At 37.8% G+C, this 20524-nt stretch overlaps 1 protein-coding gene across 4 annotated transcripts in view; it reads left to right on the plus strand.

The window, feature by feature from the left end:
- ROCK (Rho kinase) overlaps positions 1–20524 on the plus strand; it is an 80822-nt gene that overhangs the window by 14534 nt on the left and 45764 nt on the right. For all 4 annotated transcript variants that reach the window (XM_030982646.1, XM_030982648.1, XM_030982647.1 and 1 more), the window contains 1 exon segment: positions 17885–17966. In XM_030982646.1, coding sequence (XP_030838506.1) covers positions 17885–17966 — 82 coding nt within the window.

Consider the following 20524-nt stretch of genomic DNA (forward strand, 5'->3'; position numbering starts at 1 on the left):
TTTGTGAAGTCAAAGCTCATAAATAGAACTTGATTCATCCCATCTTTATCTTTCTGTTTCAATCGAGATGATATACTTGTAGTAGGTCATGCTACCCCTACGACATACTATCTGCAGTGGGCAGAGGCCAGCCAAGTGAACTTTTATCTGTCTGTTACAAGGAAGATGATTTAGTTGCTCATCCAACCGTCATAGGTCTGTCTTCATCAGCTTGAGATTGCCAAATATCGCGCTATTTGAACTATCCCGATCACAAATTATCCAGCTAATATGCGTTTTCATCAGCCCGAAGTTGCATTCATCCCAAGAAATCTCTGTCTACACTGTAGTTTGAAAAATATCCCGCTATTTGTCCAGTGCGTCATTAATCAGCCCGACGACTCGCACTATGCGCGAACGCTGAGCAAAATATCTCCCGCTAATTTCTGAAGCTAATTTCTCGAGCTTGAGTTTTTAAGTTTCGAGGTCATGTCTCAGGCTGATGAAGACGCGATTTGAAACTTCAGGATTATTTCCAGAATCAGAAATAGCGACCTATTTGGCAATCTCGAGCTGATGAGGACAGGCCTTATGACATATCTTCTGCAGTAGGCAACTCTCAGCATATGCTTGGTCAAGTACGACATGGCATCCAGCAGTGTGGGGTTGATAACTCACAGTATGCTCTTGTTTCATCAGCAATCGTTTCCCAAGGAAATCCGACCTCCAGCATCAGGGGCCCTTGGCAGTGGGAAGGCTTCGGGCAAATGCTGATGTCTCAATTGCTCGATGATGAGACGATGAGTTCATTCTATTAGTTCATCGTTGGAGAATGGGTGTGGTTTTTAGGTTGAGGGTGAGGGTGATGGGTAGAGGGAGGGAGAGGGGTCCCAACGCTCTACAAATACCCATCAGAAACCTGAAGTCGGGGGCCCTTGCCAATATGAAGGCCTCTGGCAAATGCTGATGTCTCAATTGCTTGATGATGAGTTCATTCTATTAGTTCATCGTTGGAAAATGGGTGTGGTCTTTAGGTTAAGGGTGGGGGAGAGGGGTCTAAGGCTCCACGGATACCCATTGGAAACCTGAAGTCAGGGGCCCTTGCCTGTTGTATGAAGACCTGAGGCGAATGCTGATGTCTCCATTGCTTTATGATAGTTTGATTGTGTTCAATGTTGAGAAATGGGTGCAGTCTTTAGATGTGGTTGGGGGCAGAGGGTTTTGGTGCATCGTGACTGCCCCTTAGGCGAACTTTTTTTTCCTACAAACTTTTATACCTGGCGCATGCTCACATACAAACTTTTATATTTCACGCATGCAAGGAGGTCACAAACAATTAGACTTTGATTACTTATTTCTTTGCCTCACTATTTATAAAGGCAAAAAACTAAATAAACTGAGATTTGAACCCTCACGGCAACTCCAAGGTTCTATTAGTAACACGCTGTCCTTACCGATTGAGCTAACGATGAGTTGATGAAAGATTGCTTTGTATAAATACTATCAGCCTATTGACCGCCCTACCGGATTCCACGTGCGCATGCGCTGGTATCCTTCGCGAGTGCGCATGCGCAGGTTCCCCTCGCGAGCTCAAAGTTCGTAGGAAAAAAAAATTCGCGCCCCTTAGGGAGGGGCCCATGCCCGTTTGAAGACCTTAGGCAAACACTGATGTCCCGATTCCTTCATGACGATTTGATTCTAAAGTTCAATACTGAAAAAAGTAACTATTCCTAACAGGAGCTTGATATACATGTAATAATAAAACGGACCAGAGAGAGACCTGTACATGTACCTTGCAGGGGCACATCACAGCTATACCACAAAACGTCTAGAGAAATTTGTCAAAAGGACGGATACAAAAAAGTAAATGTAGCCTACATGTACTTACATACATGTATCTCTTCTAACTCATACACCAATATGTACATGTGGGCCTCCTTTTGGTCGGTTCATGATGCTCGACATACAATAGAGATGTCATTGTAATGTACCGCAGAATAGAGACATCTAGTGACACGTGTGCAGACTGCTCTAACTCCTAAAATGGCCTCTGAATTCTAATGAGCGGTGATCCCATTTTCAGCTCTTGTATAAGCCTGATACTTATCCATTAGAGGAACATGTGTTAACATTCGACATAAGGGGTATATTTGTGTAATGCTTGACTCTACTCCACCAGCATTGTAAAGTTCCTAAAAACATGTTCTTGCTCTGCAATTACATGTACATGTACTGTAAATGGGACCTACCCCTTAGAGTAATGTTTTCTTGTTATAATTTCATTGTAATCTCATTGGAATATGATATTTCTATGGGTATATAATGCTATTCATCATAGCAGTTATCAGGGCAAATACCTTTCTCAATTTAAATTCACACTTGTAAAATATTTGACAAAATGTATGTCCACTGTCTGTAGTGTAATACCTGTGAATTTCCCTGTTCTCCTCAAAAGCTTTTGTCGAGGACGATTTTGTTGACTTTTTAATGAGTCTAATTGATCTAGAGTGCTATAAGTCAGTGCACCATTCTTTATTGATCTACATGTATATTGATAGCTATCATGCTAGTCTCTTTATGCAGACCTCTGTTTGAAGCACCTGAACACTGGGATGCACAGGGCAACGGGAGGGGTGTTTAATATGACAATTTATCTGCTGTCAATTCCTTACATAACCTTATTCCTTAAACTTCAACCCTGGAATTATTCTTAACCCTAATACTAGTAGAACTAGACCTAACTTAGTTAAACTTACACATATCTTGGTTGGACGCAACGTCACCAGAGCAAATGTCAGATTTGAAAAGAGGAAATGTTCATGAAAGTTAATGTACATGTATACATGTACATGTACATGCAGTACAGATTAATCCAATGATTTTGAGAACTGATGCTTCTTTTGCGTATGAAAACGATGGACAATGTAAGAGCTTTAAGTTATAGGTCTGGGAGCTGAGACTACTGAATACAATGATCCCGATATCCTTGTATGTACTGTGTCTTGATTACTTGCATTCCCTTTCAAGAAAACAGTACTCAACCATGACATAATTGGGGAACAATTTAGGAATACATTGTTCCATGCCCTTCTTCCTTATCGAATGGAGCGCTTTGTTTAAAAATAGCCCTCTTCAAAGAGAGCATTTTCCATAAGACGTCCCTGGACTCAATACTGTGCAATGGAATGAGTGATATGAAGTGTCGAAAATCAACTCTTACACTGTAAATGTAAAATTCAGCTGTCAAAACTTTCAGTTTATATTTACACTGGTTTATAAGAAGTTGTGAAAATCCTGTTGTGAAAATCCTGTCGTGAATGAATGCGTACCAATTCAAAATTGAATTTAAGACAAAAGTTGAACTTCAATTTATTTTGTGATGAAATGATTTATACCAAATATGATTTTAATTACGTGGAAAAAGAGGGGTTTGACAGAAACCGGGATGTAGTCCATAGAGGAGGCGCGATAGCTCAGTCAGTAGAGCAGTGGTCTCGTAATTCAGTGACCCTGGTTCGAAACCAAGTCAATGCGCTGGTGACCTTTGGTAAGGCATTAATCCTCATTACCATGTCCCTCGGAGAGGACCTAAAGCCGTCGGCCGTCTGGTTGCTTTAACCCTAAGATTTTTCTGATTGTTCAGGAACGCATATGGATGGCGCCCCGCCGCTCGCTGACTTTTTTCTTTAGAGTCTTGCGCATCTTTAAAAAAAAAAAAAAAAAAATTAAAATCGGACCTACAAGGTCACGTGACCTTTTGTCTTTGCATGTCAGCCCGAAAATCGCTCACTTTTGTGATATGTGTACAAAACAAATGGAAATGTCATTTTTCATAAAAATAGATCAAACTATGGTTATTGGGTCTCGTTAAAAGTTTAGCTGGTCGTTTTGGGAGTCAAAATAGTTGAATTGTAGTAAGAAATGAAATAAAACAACAAAAACAATAAAATACATAAGTTAAAAAAACAATGAAATACATAAGAAATTATCAAAAAAAGAGAACATTATTCCAAATGGTCTAATAAATATATGTAGTGAAAAAGAATGCTTAAATATGAATAATATATGATTTATGGGTAAAAAGGGGATTTTATGACCTTATTTGCATAAATTACCATAAATATGCAAATGAGTGAATTTTTCAAAAAATTAAAATTACTATATTATTCTATACACTTCACTTGACATGCGTGCAAATTTTCACGGAGATCGGCCTTTTTACGGCCGAGATCTTAAGGGGAAGCCATAATGCCCCCCCCCCCCCCACGGCTGTACTAAGACCTCAAATAGCCCAGCCTTTTTAGGGTTAATACTTACAAGCATTTATGCTTTCTTAGCAGTCAGGTAAAATAACCACCACCACCACCAAGTAGACATGTGCCCCTAAATTTTAACATGCACCTCAAAACTTCAAACAGGGGGCATCACCCTTCAACTTTCAATCAAAAACTTCTCTGGTATACATGTAAAGTAATATGTTGTGTGGAGCTTATATAATGAGAAAAACAACCATATCTTCATATACACTGTACATGTAGGAATCATGATTCTCACAACTTTGAGTCTACTTAGAGGCTCACAAAAATATGATATAAACAAATAGCCTAATATTATAAGGATATTGCATTTTTAGAAATTCAGATGCTAAGCAATATTCCACTTCATGTTCTGTACTAGGAGCAAAACTTTTTTCTTTCTCAAGGTAGGGATTCGGTAGCAGAAGATCCTATTTTTACCACAAGGATATTAGAGGATGCAGATCGTGTAAACCAGAGGAAGTTTAATTTTCGCTGCAAGTGTCTCGATGGGAGGGGCAACGGCACAGGGGAATCAATATTACTTCCGTTATGGGATTGGAACTTTCAGCGAAGTGTGTTGGTGGGGTATAAATAAACCTGACTACCGTGAGCTAGAAGGAGCTCGGCTTACTCCCAAGTTTAGAAGTTGCTGTAATTCATACGGTAAACATGCTTGAAGACTGAATGTACTTCTGTAGGAACTTAAGAAGTATGAATGAATTTTTTTTTTGGCAACCACTTATCACCACACTTAAGAATAATATGCAAATGTGTACTTTAAAAAATCATGCACTTGTTTATTGTTTATTAAACTCAAGTGCTCTTGATATGTCTTGAGTTTCTACAAATCATTATTTATGGAAGTCATAAAAACTACTTGAAGCAAGATTTATTATTTTTTAATAGACAGGTTTTACAATGTACAGGGAATAAACCAAAGTTTTCTGTGAAATACTCTTTATTCGTCTGGGTCAGCAGAAAGCTCACATTGCAAGATATTTGCATAGATACTGATTTGTGGATTAAATCACTGATTTCTAACGAACGATAACATAAATTCTTAATGTCCATAGTGCAAACTTAAGAGAGAAGGTAAATGTATACAGTGTAGGTACTGCCATCACATTGATTACCACAAAAAGACAAGACTTACAAGCTACTTAAATATAAATGATCATTATACAGGACCACATAAAAATGCATAATTACACATTTTCATGAATAAACTTTTAGTGATATGGGGTATGCTGACACCAGTTTGATTTGTACAGCATTCCCATGTAATCTGCAAGTCCTTAGCCAATTAGAGCTGGCCCACTTAGCTCTGTGCGATGTTTTCCTCTCGTATGCACCTTTATGCATGGAGAAGAAGTCTTAATAGGATTTTGGGAAGGTTAAGTGTCCATTACTGATGCTCGACAAATTAAAGCTGATCAGATTTCTTCTTCTTCTTCTACTTCTTCTTCTTCTTCTTCTTCTTCTTCTTCTCCTTCTCCTTCTCCTTCTCCTTCTCCTTCTCCTCCTCCTCCTTCTCCTTCTCCTTCTCCTCCTCCTCCTTCTCCTTCTCCTACTTCTCCTTCTCCTTCTTCTTCTCCTTCTTTTTTTCTTGTTCTTGTTCTTCGCCGCCTTCTTTTCTTTTTTTTCTTCTTCTTCTTCTTTTCCTTCTCCTTCTCCTACAAGTGTAGAGGTTTAAATGCCAAGGCCAGATCCTTGGGCTTGTGAAATGACTACTGAAGAAGAGGATGCATGTTCTTCACGGAGGAAAATGAAATCATATTCTCTGGGCCCGTTGCACAAAACTTACCATTGTTGGTAACTTTGCCATCAATGGTTACTACCATGGAAACCTTGATTATGATTGGCTGTTGAGCCCTGTTACCATGGTAGTTGCCATTGATCAAGGTTTTCATGGTAGTTACCATAAATGGCAATGGTTTTGGTTTTGGTTTTGGTTTTTATTAAAAAGATCATCGCAGCCAATGGCTGAATTGCGATCCATTTCACAAGGTTATATACAATACAATTGCAATTCAAATTGAAATAACACAACATATGACATAAATCAATAATCAAACATATAGACATTTCATAAAAATTCATTGATCAGATTCAAATTTTTGTTAAAAAAAGGAAGAGATAGGGAGAGGTGTAGGAGAGGGAGAGTTGGAGTGATGACAAAGAGAGAGAAGGAGAGAAAGAAAGAGAAGGGGGAGGGAGAGAAAGACGGAAAGAGAGAGAGGGTTGAAGAGAGGAAGAGACAGACAAAGGGTACCTTATCATTACAGATGAGGGGAGATGGCAAGAAATATTCAGTATTGCAAAGCTACCATCAATGGTAAGTTTTGTGCAATGGGCCCAGGTATAACAGGGCTTGATATTAACAGGGGGTTGTTGCACATGGGCCCCAATTTTCAAAGTGAAACCCCCTTGAAATGTTATAGACCTTAGAAATACTACTGTGTACAGGCCAACATTATTTACATGTACATTGAGCGCTATTCAAATGTCATTGTCATTTTCATTTTCATGCATTGGTGTACATAGTATCAAGAGTTCACATTCATTATTCAGCAATTCTACTGATTGAACAGCAGATTTTGAAGGCGGCAAAGAGAATAGATCTATTTGATCTGTGTACACATCACCAGTAGCTAGCTGGTGATGTCCATGTATTGATGGTTTTGAACTTTTAAACCATGTCAAGAATGCATGACCTCGTTAAAGTCTCTATCCTCCCACTCTCTCTACATTTCTTGCTGTGTCTCTGTAGCCATCTCTCTGTTTTATGTCTGTCTGTATTCTCTTTCTCTCTCTCTCACACACATACGCACACACACACACCCCTCTCTCCCTCTTCTCTCTCTCTCTCTCTCTCTGTCTCTCTCCATCTCTCCCTCCCTCCCCTTCTCTCTCCCACCCCATTCTATATAAATTCCTACCTCCCTCCTCTCTCCCCCACTCCCTCCCCCTCTACCATCCCTCTCCCTTCCCTGTCCTTTCCCTTCCCCTTCCCCTTCCTACTTCTCCCTTTTTCTCTCTCTCCCTCTCCCTCCCTCCTATCCCCTCCCCCTTTCCCCCTCCCTCCTTTCCCCCTCCCTTTCCCCCTTCCTCCTTTCCCCCTCCCTTTCCCCCTCCCTTTCCCCCTCCCTCCTTTCCCCCTCCCTCCCATGCCCTTTTTGTTCTCCATCAGTCACTGTTTATCTCTGCAGCTGTATAACTGTCTGTCTGTGTCTTTGTTTATCAGCTAGTCTATCCTTTAGATGTCTCTGCCCTTATATCACCCAATCCTGATTATTTATCTTTGCATTATCAAGTTATGATTTCTTCATCGTCCATCCGTCCCCATCCTAACTTATCTCCATCCTTGAATGGTGTTGTCTCAGTTTCTCTGTCTGCTCCCTGTATATGTTAGATTCGCCTGTTTGGAGCCAGAAGGGCATTACCCATATATGGATTTATATGAGATAAAGTCCTTCTGGCTACAAACAGATGTAATCTCTCCGTATGTATATGATTGTCTCTGTTCGTTCGACAAACAATTTACAAAGAGGCCTATTTATCTATGTCCCTCAGCATTTATTTTTATCCTCTCCTTCTTCTTTCTATTCTGCCCCCTTGTTCCATTTCTCACTTGTGTCATGGCATGCAGGGCCTAGATGCTTCTCTTTCATTTCAACAGAATTTCTTTCATATGAGAAGGTTATGTCCATCTAATTTTAGCATGAGTTATGACCTCACTTGATGCATTTTCATATATTGCTGACATAAATAGGAGCCATTAAAATGCATGATTTGATTCCCATCTGCCTCTCAGCATACATGTATACTGTATGAAAAGTTTCCCCGTACAATGTATGGCATGATAGTAAACATGGACAAAAAAAATTGCCTAAGAATCATCCATTTTGCCTTTCTGATCTATTTGTGCAAAACATTTGTTCGCTTTACAATAGAAACCTTGCATTGTGGGTGTTTCCCTTTCAGTATCACAAGGATGCAAGTACATGTACAAGTGTATACACTTTAATACAGAGAAGTGGATTTACAAAAAAAAAAATAGGTATTCATTTTGACTGATCTTAAATGCTCAAAACACTAATATACAGAAGTTTCCCAAACCAAAATCTTGAATCTACATGTAGATTTGATTTTTAAAGTGACTAACACAATTTGATCTCAAATTATTGAACATCAAGTGAATGAGAAATGATATCATTGGGAATCTACATGTGGTGGTTTGTTTAAGTGCTATTTTCACCTGTTTGCCTGTTAATGTGCACTTGTGCAGTGCATACATGTATGTGAATGGAAACGGAATTGGAAGTAGTGATTATAAGAAAGACATGGATACATGTATATGCTTGTACAGTGTACATACTACATATCCGCGTTGTCCAAAGACCATCTGTTCTTTCCATATTCCAGAAGTAGCACATGACACTGAAATGTATAAACCAGGATGTCTGCGAATGTTCCATGTTCTGAAGTCTGGAAACCTATTTTGGGAAATTCATATCAATACCAAATGTTTGTCAATTATTGAAAATGGCTTGTGAATAAAGGCTCGTGAGTGATTAATGATATGATGTGTAAATAACACAATTGCAATTAGCAATGTGTTAAATGGATGCTGTAAATTGAGCAGGTTGTAAGCTTTGCATATTGTTCAGTCATCATTATTATTAATGGGATAATAAACCTACATAGAATATTTAGTGCAATAATACCAGGAACTGCATTTCCAACGAAAATGGCCTACATGTTTGACTGTACAACCTGGGGGGTGTTTCACAAAGATTCTAAGTCAAACTTAACTCTAAGTTGGACTTAAAAATTATGGAAAGCCATTAGCATCTATGGAAATAATTTGAAAAGGTTATTTTATAAGGCATAAAATGTTGATTCAAATCATTCATGTTTTCTATTAACAAGGAGATTTCCTGTTCTTGATGTGGAATTTATAAAAAGTCTAAAATACTTAAATTTTCTCTTTTGAATATACTTTATTTTAAGGCTGCAAATGGCTCTCCATAGTTTTTAAGTCCAACTTAGAGTTAAGTTTGACTTAGGATCTTTGTGAAACAGCCCCCAGTACTTTGTATGTTCATTTACACTTCATGAACCCGTCATTGTAGATACACGTACACTGGGGAGGTTTCGTGGTATAGTGGTTCATTCAATTGACTCTCAATCCAAGGGTTGAGGGTTCCAATCCGAGCCCAGCATTAACATCCTTTGCAAGGTATTAATCCACTTTTGCCACTCTCCACCCAGGTGTAAGTGGGTATCTGATCATATGCCAGAGCTACATGTACATACTTTAATAGCCGTCAGCATTGATAAAGGTAATAATTGTAGGAGCCTCACGGTGTTGAAATTTATCATACAATCCAAAAAGTCATAACAAATGAGTGTACCAACCCATGGAGTCTTCGGAATACATAGTGCATCAAGTTCATGCAAGCAGGGACCTTGAATGTTTTGAGATGAGAATGATCATGGGGGATAAGATTGATGAGGGAGATGGTGTATCAGTGACAATTGTACATTGCAAACAGGGCAGAACAGAATGGAATAGATACAGCACACTGCTGATATTGATCGAGTATTTAAGTTATTGCATAACTTGCAATTTGCAAGTTACCTACCAGTAAACGTAAGTATGTTATCCTGTTTGAGGAATATTTGTACTACTTAAAAGCAAAAAAAAAGTTGTGAAGTACTGCTACGGAAATTCATCATAAAATCCACAGAGGAGTATATCAACCCATAGTGTCTTTGGTTGCGTTTATCGACCAGATTTTTGCCTAGAATCAGGTTTCTCAAACGTCTTTCAGGCAAATTTAGAAGGTGATAAACGCAAAGCCTTTTTCAAACGTCTTTAGATATGGGCATATCTAAAGAAGCAAAAAGGTGTGTTTTGAATGTGACATACAGCCAGAATCACGTTTCTGAGAGATCGATAAACGCAAAGCTGTTTTGAACCTCACATACAAATAGGACCACCCAGGTGTTGTGTACAAGCATGTGTGTGAAGTTGACCTCCGAGAAACTGTCTGCTTCCCGGGTCAAAACAGCTGGGCAGACACAAGGCCTTTATTTTGAATTGTGAAGGGACGATAAACGCGACATCCCGCAAATCACGATCGTATAGTGGGGTTCGATAGAGGGGTTTGATAGTGGGGTACGATATGTACATATCTAGTGGCAAGCCCTGATAAACGCGCCCCCTTGAAGTACAATGTGCGTCAATTTCAATGCAAATGGGGCCTTGAATGTTTTGCGATGAGAATGATCACAGGACCTAGTTAAAATTGATGAGAGAGGCGTGAATTATCATTGATACCTGAAATGCAATTAGAACTAAACTGATAAAGCCCACCGCTTTAATAGTAGCAAATGGGTAAATATAAGTAGTCCAACCAACTAGTCCAACCAACTCACTGTGAAGAGAATACCATAGCAGCGTCTCACAAGACCGTCATAAGTACACTGACATCCCATTGAAATGCGTGTATTAAGTTTAACACGCGTTTCAATGGGATGTGGGTGAACTTGTACTTAAGACGGTTTCGTGAGACGCTGCCCAGGGCATCATTAGCAATGTCTTTGGAATACATAGTGCATTAGGTTCAATGCAAACGGGACCTTGAATGTTTTGAGATGAGTGAGAATGATCATGGGGGATAAGATTGATGAGAGAGAGAGAGATGATGTATCAGTGACAATTGTACAGTGCAAACAAGTCAGAACAGAACAGAACAGAACAGCTCACAGTTTAGTAGCAAATGAGAACACACTAGTAGTCCGACCAACTCACAGTGAAGAGGGGACCATGTCATCATTACCAATGTCTTAAGAGTACATAGTGCATCAGGTTCAATGCAAACAGGACCTTGAATGTTTTGAGATGAGAATGATCATGGGGGATAAGATTGATGAGAGAGGCTTGAGGTATCGGTGACAAGTGTTGGTAATTAAATGCAGGCTCCCTCCCGATCCCCGGACAGCCCAACAGCCATGCAGGCAGGCAGGCAGGCAGGCAGGCAGGCTGAACTTGGCATGCACTTCAGATTCCTCTTGTACATGTACCAGTCAAGATGGATACATACATATCTTTATATTTGTATCTTAAAGGTCCTCAATTGCCCAACTTGTACAGTGTAATTAGGTGTACTAATCTTTAATAAGAGTTTTAAAGATTAGAGTGTGAATCCGATAGTTTTTTAAAGGTACTATGTCCCTTTCGCAGCCAACCTCAAATTCTGTAGAACTTTGCAGGAATTATTAATATGTCATGTATGCCCTATCTGTGAAATTTAAACGTTAAGAGTGTCCTCATATTCAAATTATGCAAGGCAACCCGTTTACTTGCTAGACTTCACTGTCAGACACTATTGAGTGACTGACTGGCTTTTTTTTATGGTAATAACATACATGTACATGTACATGAAAAGAGTTGTAAAGGGTACATGAGCATTTGTCTACATCAATAACCCACTTCTTGTGATGGCCAAGATTGAACTGATTGAATCTTTGCGCAGCATAAAACGTATGACCATTTGGTACAATTGTCTGAAAATCAAGACTATTACTTTTGGGCTCTATAGCCCTAAAGTCGATTTGACAACTAATAGTTGTTATTTTCCCACTTGAAGACATTTTCAAGCCCCACCTTTTTTAGGGAAGTTCTAAATTAGTATTATCTTTCAAATGCAGTTGGAATTTAACTTTTTCATTTTTTGGGCCTGCAAATGGGACATAGTACCTTTAAGGCTACTTGAGCTTGCGCATTAGCTTATTGTTTGGATATACATGTATACTATGGTCAAAAAAGTTTTGAGATTTTTAAATGACAGCAGTCTTTGCAATAAGAAACGTTTTTTAATTTTCATGGTGGGATAATGGGATGCAATTATAGTGATGGCACAAAACTTGTGCGAGTGTCAACCACTTGCAAAGTTAAGGGAGAGTTTCATGCACTTGAAAGTTCCTAGTTTTAGAATAGCAGACAGCTCCCAAAGCACTGTTTAAGTTTGTTGTAACATTCTAGACATAAGTATGTTTACACAAAAGTCATTAATCTTCATTATTCACACATTGTACATACCAGTGCATACTAAATCTCTCCTGGGGTTTGCCAGGGAGCCACATTACACTCCCCATCCAATGACAATCACATTCTTTGAGGGAAGAGAAGAAACTGTTCTTATCTGGAGGTTGTCTTACAAGTATGAGTCATTCCTCTGAGGGTATCCTTCCTTATCCTCGGACTGAACATGTATATTTGTCTTCACCCAGAAACCAGCATCCTAAGAAAACACTAGCAACAGGCATTGCTCCAAGAAGTGCAGACATTGGGTCAACTCTTCCCCCCACCTCCACCCCTCCCCACCTCCAGTGTGCCCCTACATGTCTCTTCATCTGGGAACCAACATCCTAAGAAAATGCAAGCAACAGTCATTCCTCCAGTTGGTACAGATGTGGGGTTACCTCTTCGCTCCAAACTTTACCCCACCCCACCTCCAATGTGCCCCATCTTCACCCTGAAACCAGCATCCTAAGAAAACACAAGCAACAGGCATTGCTCCCCATAAGTGCATACATGGGGTAAACCACCTCCACCCCTCCCCCACCTCTAGTGTACCCCTACACGTATCTTCACCGAGAACCAACATCCTAAGAAAATACAAGCAACAGGCATTGCTCCAATAAGTGCAGACATGGGGTCATCTCTCCCCCCCCCCCCCCCCAAAAAAAAAAAGAAAATCCACCTCGCCCCACCTCCAATGTGCATCCACCTATAATGTACACCCAGAAACCAATATTACAAGCAACAGTCATTGATCCAATAAGTGCTTATACATTAAGTACTTATCCAGCTTATTCTCTTTTCAAGTGTTCTTCAGGTTTTGCTTTCTATACTCAAAATATCATGATGATACTGTAATAATAATAAAATATTAATACTGTTCTGTCTTAGGGCCCTGTAATCATCCATTGCATTTCACCTACATGTACATGTAGATGTACATGTATGGAGATTAATTATTATTATATTGATCAGTACATGAACAGTATGTGGCTTTTATGGGATCTATTGATACATGTAGGTAATGAGAGTTTGGAATTTAATGTTCTTTCGGAAGTTTTATTAGTAAGTACTTACCGGTATATGTTTAATAGCAGAATAACAATTAAAGAGAAACAATTTCTAAAAATAAACATTGACATTTATAGTCCATTGGTATTGTGTGTTATGAAATGGAAAGTTGTCTCTCAGAAAAATACACCACACCATCGATCAAAAGAGATAAAGCGTAATCCAGGATGGGTCAAATTATTATCCTTTTCTGGGAAATGGTAGCTTTTTCCAGAACTGGCCTTTGGAATATTGTTTCTCACTAGTCACAGATGCAATATCACTATCACTTTCAAAATGACTATATCAAAGGCTGTATTGTGATAAAGCTGGAAAAAGCACCAGGATATAATACTGATGTACTGTACATGTACCTACATGTACAGTGTACATGTACATGCTAAAAAAGAATGTACCGTACATATTGTACATGTAATGTATGTAAATGGCAAGGAAATACTTTGAAAATGCTCTTCTATATTCTGATTTTAGAGTTCTACACGTACATGTACATAGCATGGTGGAAATAAAATTCTCATTGAAAATTTACATTTATCCCCCCCCCCCCCTCTTCTTGTTTCTTTACCAAACACTGATTCCTTTTAAGTTGTTATATATTTTCTTACTTTCTTCTTTGGAGTGGAATCCACTCCACATTTTAGTGGAACCAACTCCAAATTAGAGATTTAATTACATTTATGTTGTCGACAGTGGAGTTTACTTTATTTTATGGATCTCCATTTTAAACAGAGAGATCAATAAAGACTTCTAAAGTGAACCAATCGCCTGAAAAACGTAATTTGTGTCTACATGTGTAGGTGGAACTGGAATGTGTTAAATCAACCTAAAAAAAAAAACTTTACCTATTTTTACCAGGTAAACAATTAAGGAGTATGTATAAAGAAAATAAAGGGTAATGTAAAACTCTGCAAACCGTTGTGCATGATGGGATCGGGATATTTGACTCCGTACTTCTGTCTAATGAAGACGGTCGCAAACTATCCCGCTGGTTGGGAAATAGTGGGATATTTTGCAAACTAGACCGAGATATCTTGGGATATTATCCCGACCAACTATCCAGCTAATTTGCTACTTCGTTCTAATGAAGACGCAATTAGCTGGATAGTTTCGATCGGGATAGTTCAAATAGCTGGATATTTGGCAATCTAGAGATAGTGAAGTCAGGCCTAATAGGATGTTCACTGATCACTGGGAGTGCATTTATACTGCAATATCGCTTTATTTGTAGAAGAAATATTTGAAGCTCATTATTTGACTACATTATAGCAACATGGAACCCACTTGCATCATTAAAAAAACATTGTTTTGTACCTTTTAAAGAGTGTATTTCCACTCGTGCACATTCTGAGATTTGTAAACAATAATCAATAAACTACATGTACGTAACATCAAGTTTAAGATTGTAAATAGCACCTTTAAAGTCTGATAACTAACGCCATTTGGAGTATCAATGGAAACTCTTGATCGATTCAACACACGCTTTTCATGACATCTGCAATCGCAATAAAGCTGTCACAAAATTCCTATATTTGTTTTCCTCGGCCAGGCTCGGTCTACGGAACGGGCATCACTCAGTCGTCCCATTATCGACATAACCAGATGCAGGTGAAATTGACCGGGACAAATTGTGATGAATCTGCCGCGTTTCTGTACAAAAAAAGATGAAACAGAAAAAACGATGTCATGATGAAAGGTTGTTAATGGTATCATTTGGGAGAGTGCCAGTTTCCCTAAACTAAATATACTTACTATTCCAGGTTTAAAGAACATTAAGAAGCCATTTTTTTTAGTGTAAGGTTTTGTATTTGCTTTCTCTCATTAAGAGGACAAACCTTTTATATAAAATTAATTCTGCAAGACACAATGAGCTTAAAATTGAATGTGAAAATTGTATTCTTGAAAACTTGAATAAACAAGCAATTAGGATGATACAGGTGTAGGGCTAGTGTAATAACTACATGTACATGTACATGTATGTTGATGATGGTAATTTGTGACAAATTATTTCTTACTATTGACTCAACATCTAGCCGTCTAAATGTGTTTCCTAATCTCAGTTTAAAACTTGTTTGGACGATTGCTTGTGAGTGAACCAAATTCATGAAGAGTCACCGACACTACCCTTTTTTGGAGAGAAAAAAATACATTACTGGTCTTCCTTGTAAGTTTTCGATTGATTTTTATCATTTTTCACATACTTCAAAAATTTAAAAACTTGGTTAGAGTATGAATAATTCAGTTGTCAACTGTCCATGTACTTTGTATACACTGTACAATGACAATGGGCCTTGAAGGTCGCAGTAATGAAAGACGTTTCTCAGTTTACCAATATCGTGCATAGAAACATTGGAATCAAAGTTGGTTTGTTTTGTAGCCTGACCTTAACCTAGAGTGTACTCTGGCTTTCAAAGGAATTGCTCTTGTCACTGTTTCTTACCCTGTGTTCTGAATCCCAGCATTCATCGTATGAGAACTGTGTACTCGTGTATTGTAGCTACACGATAAGTATTTCATTTCCCCTAGTCTGAACTCTGTATACATGTAGCTAAACGCCAGTTTGAGTATCATTTTGAACGAAAACTTGATGGCAATGCATCAACATCCCAATTAGTCTGAACATTTTGTACGAAAATCGTATAATAGGTCAGGGCTGAATGTGAGCACGCACTGGTGATTGGCCATTGTTGTTTTCTTGTGTTTTTTCACTGTACAATGATGCTTTATACAACGTTTCATATGATGTTTTTCATATCAATTTCCGTAAGCCTGAACGGGCTATTAGGTCATGATGTAGAATAGGATACTTATTACATACAAGTACATTCCAGCACAATGATGGTATAGAGAGTGTATTTACAGTGACACACCTATCAGTGCACCATCAACTTTCCCCTAGCCTCACATCAAGACTGTAGTTTGGGCTGTACATGTATATGTTCATGTACATGCATACATTAAAGGTAGTAAATGTACACAGTATTATTAAAAGTAAATTAGATTTTGCCTTGACAAGCATCTAACCATCTCAGCTGGGGCAAGTCTCCAGCTGGTTTCTAGAATATAGAGTTCTGTTTGGGGAATGTGTAGTGAAAACTTCCTCATGCCACCATGCTGAATTGTTCTGCTGGAAATCACTGAGTAATAGCCCAAGCTTCCCTTCCTGGAATACCCCCACCAACTTTTGTTTTGTGTATCTGATTAATTGTAACAGACTCCTTGGTGGTTACATTCTTCTTTTGGGATTTCATTCTTCTTGTTGATTGCATTTTACTTGTTGATTGCATTTCCTTGTTGATTGCATCCTCCTTGTTAATTGCATTTTCCTTGTTGATTTCATTTTCCTTGTTAATTACATTCTCCTTGTTGATATCATTCTCCTTGTTGATATCATTCTCCTTGTTGATTTCATTTCCCGTGTTGATTGCGTCCTTGTTGATTTCATTTTCCTTGTTGATTACATTCTCCTTGTTGATTGCATTCACCTTGTTGATATCATTTCCCTTGTTGATTGCATTCTCCTTGTTGATTTCATTTCCCTTGTTGATTGCATTCTCCTTTTGGGATTTCATTTCCCTTGTTGATTGCATCCTCCTTGTTGATTTCATTTTCCTTGTTGATATCATTCTCCTTGTTGATTACATTCTCCTTGTTGATATCATTTTCCTTGTTGATATCATTTCCCTTGTTGAATTCATTTCCCTTGTTGATTACATTCTCCTTGTTGATTACATTTCCCTTGTTAATTGCATTCTCCTTGATGATATCATTTTCCTTGTTGATTGCACTTACCTTGTTGAATTTTCATTTTCCTTGTAAATTACATTCTTCATAATTTATTTGTGACATTTTTGACATCTGAAAAGGGTGCAGTACACAGTGTGATGTTGCACGTAGTCTGCTTACCTTTTGACAAGTAACAACAAATAAAATAGTTTGAATGAGGTCATGGAAATTCCATCATGTCTGCGGTATTCCATTGTGTGATGGTAGCTCATCGAAAACAAATATTTTGAGGAGAATTGAAGAGTGTACATGTACATGTACATGTTGGTTTATTGTAAAATGCATTTATGAAGGCAGGTTACACCGCTACCCCACACCACTACAGTGTAGATATATTTTTGGAACATTTACACTGTAACATAGTATTTCTCTCCCTCCCCCCTTTCAGACTAGCATAATTCATCATAAAAGTACATGTATAGAAAGATTGTACAGGCCTACGTTGAACATACAATGTATATTCATGTAGCTATACAATGGGTAATTTCTTGTAGTCTGAACATTGTATTATAAAATGACATATAACGACAGGGATGTTTGAGCATTATTTAGGACATAAATGTACTTTGTATATTTGAAAAATAATCAGCGTCTAATCTAAATTTTCATTTCATGTCATTTTAATATCTCTTCCTCTCTTTTTGTCTTCACCCATGTGCAGGATTCTATATGTGCCTTAACGCGGGACTGCGGCATCCCAGCACTTCGGAAGAGCAAGAATGTGGAGAACTTCCTATCAAGATGTGAGTACAATCAAACCTGCTTTAGTGACCACCTGTCTACAAAGACCACCTGTCTACAAAGGCCACATTTGTTGTTTCCCTTGAAAATGGTTTCTCATTGAAATATGTACTAAAGGAACCTGTCTATAAAGCCCACCTGTCTACAAAGGCCATTTTTTGTGTTTCCCTTGGGTGGTCGCTACATGTATAGACAGGTTCGACTGTATCAGCATGACCCAGATTTTCAGCTTGTAACCCAAAAAAGATTGCCTCCTTTTTCTCCCACCCAATTTTTCCCAACTGCTTCCTCAAACATGTGTTAGGAACGAGTTCACAGAGGTGAACAGTGCTTTCATCCTCAGTGATGGACGATGTGAATTGAAGTTGATGAAGCAAATTTATTTTGTAAAATTTACACAAAACACATTTCTCTGTTTGGAACCAGAAGGGCAATAATAAGTTGTTTTAAAGGTAAAGACCAGTATTGGAAATGCCCCAATTTCAAAAAATGAAATGGAAGCTCTCATTACCAATCATGTGAAAGAATATGTTTTGACTATGATGATAAAAAATTTGCCGGGAAACCGCCTACTAATTCATATATTTGGTAAATTTGTTTCTCTCATGGTCTGTGAGAGATATAGGGTAGTCCCATATACATCTTTCTGTGTATAGTGCTTGTAACTTTACGAAGAATGGGCCAAATTTCTTATCATTTTGATGATTCCAGAACCTTGCAGATGCTAGATGCTAGATGATCAACCTTTTCTGATCGATTCCACAACGTTTCTTTCACAACGTTTCTTTCACAATGCAATCGCATGACCAGAACTGGTCTTTACCTTTCATATATAGGTAGCACTCTTCTGGCTTCAAACACATACTTTATAATCAGTTACACAAACTGAAGTTGAAGCAACAATAAATGTCTTCGAAATTCATACAATACACACTTTGCTTGGGCATCTACTGTATGTACATTGTACATGTATGTCCTTGATATGTTCATGAATAATACATTCACATAGCACAATTAGAGATAAGGTTTTATGCTACTGTTAAAAGATTGTAATATCCTATGAAATGATTCATATTGCTCATCATTGTAGATGGTGAGTGCACAAATGAATCATTCGATGGCGGCTATGATACAAGTTACCGTACAGCAACAACTGATCAGCACAGATTACACAGCAATCAATAACACTCACTGTGCATATGAATTCCACGAAACAGGTGTATTATAACGCATTTTTAGTGTAGCTCTCTGACTCATATTGAAGATCAATATTCAGGACTGTTATTGCGTTGTGCTTGCCTGGATACATTATGTCAACACAGATTTTATTACTATTATGGCAGTTTTATGATACTGTTTAAAGGGTAATATTGGAATGTCGTCCCCTCCCATAATAAAAACCATAATTTGGTCATTAACCTTTTGTATAAATATCCTGCTATCAAAATTTGTGAATGGTTTCATTGTAAATACTAAATACATGTATATATGTATGTACATGTATGTATTCTAGATGAATGGGCCATTTTTATAATGTAATCAAATTTAAAGCATAAGTCTTTGTTTAGTGCCATCTTACATGTTACATACCTGTTTATGAATAATTGTATTACCATAGTCAGAATGCGAATTGCATACATCAATCGTTGCTAGGTACACTGTAGGGCAAACATTATGGCTTCTCCTATACCTAACAACATGGAATTTATGAAATTCGCATTTTGACTAAATATATATTGAAATACAATCTTTCATAACAGGTGAATGCAATAATTTGTATTTAAACACGGCACTTTATTTATAACAAAGATTTTTTGCATTAAATTTTGATTACATTACAAACATGGTCTATTTGTGCCTTATGAAAGAAATAGATAATGGACTGGTTTACTAATATATTTAAATTTATGGGTGTTTCATTCCTGGGGACCTAGTGACGAGTTATTCAAGTAAACCTGCTATTAATAAATACTACAATACTTGGAATCAAAGATGCATATATTGCTTGTTGCTATGTCAGGTAAGCTCGGACAAGCTTTTTGGTTGTCAAGAACAACCTTTGTTTCATAAGTATGCCAAAAATATGAATACTGTTAAATTGGTCTATTGTGTGAATTCAGATCGATGTTGTACTGTACATGTAGAATGTGTAATCAATAAAGCATCTGACATTTAGTGAAAATCTCTGAAATTTATATCACACTGGCTTTCTGCTCCATTGTGCAAATCAACTTACATGTATGAGCTGTGATACGATGCATGGCTTTCACTTCTCACAGGGCAATTAACGCACCAATTATCATCAAAGGTGGCCGTGGATGAATCGTCTAATGGCTTGTCATTAGTAATTTATTTCGTTTATACGGTAGAATATCTTTCTACACTCATAATGAAAGAATGTATTCAAAATATCCTAAAATAAATTTAACAGTACTTTGTCAAAACAATTACAATGATATAGCGGATCTACTTCATACATGTATATTCATGCTATAAAACAATCAAACAACACGTTTCCTGTTGCCTACAATGTACATGTACTTATCTCTTTATTTTTTTT

This window comes from Strongylocentrotus purpuratus, unplaced genomic scaffold (assembly GCF_000002235.5).
Source record: "Strongylocentrotus purpuratus isolate Spur 01 unplaced genomic scaffold, Spur_5.0 spur5_scaffold_13, whole genome shotgun sequence".
NCBI lineage: Eukaryota > Metazoa > Echinodermata > Echinoidea > Camarodonta > Strongylocentrotidae > Strongylocentrotus > Strongylocentrotus purpuratus.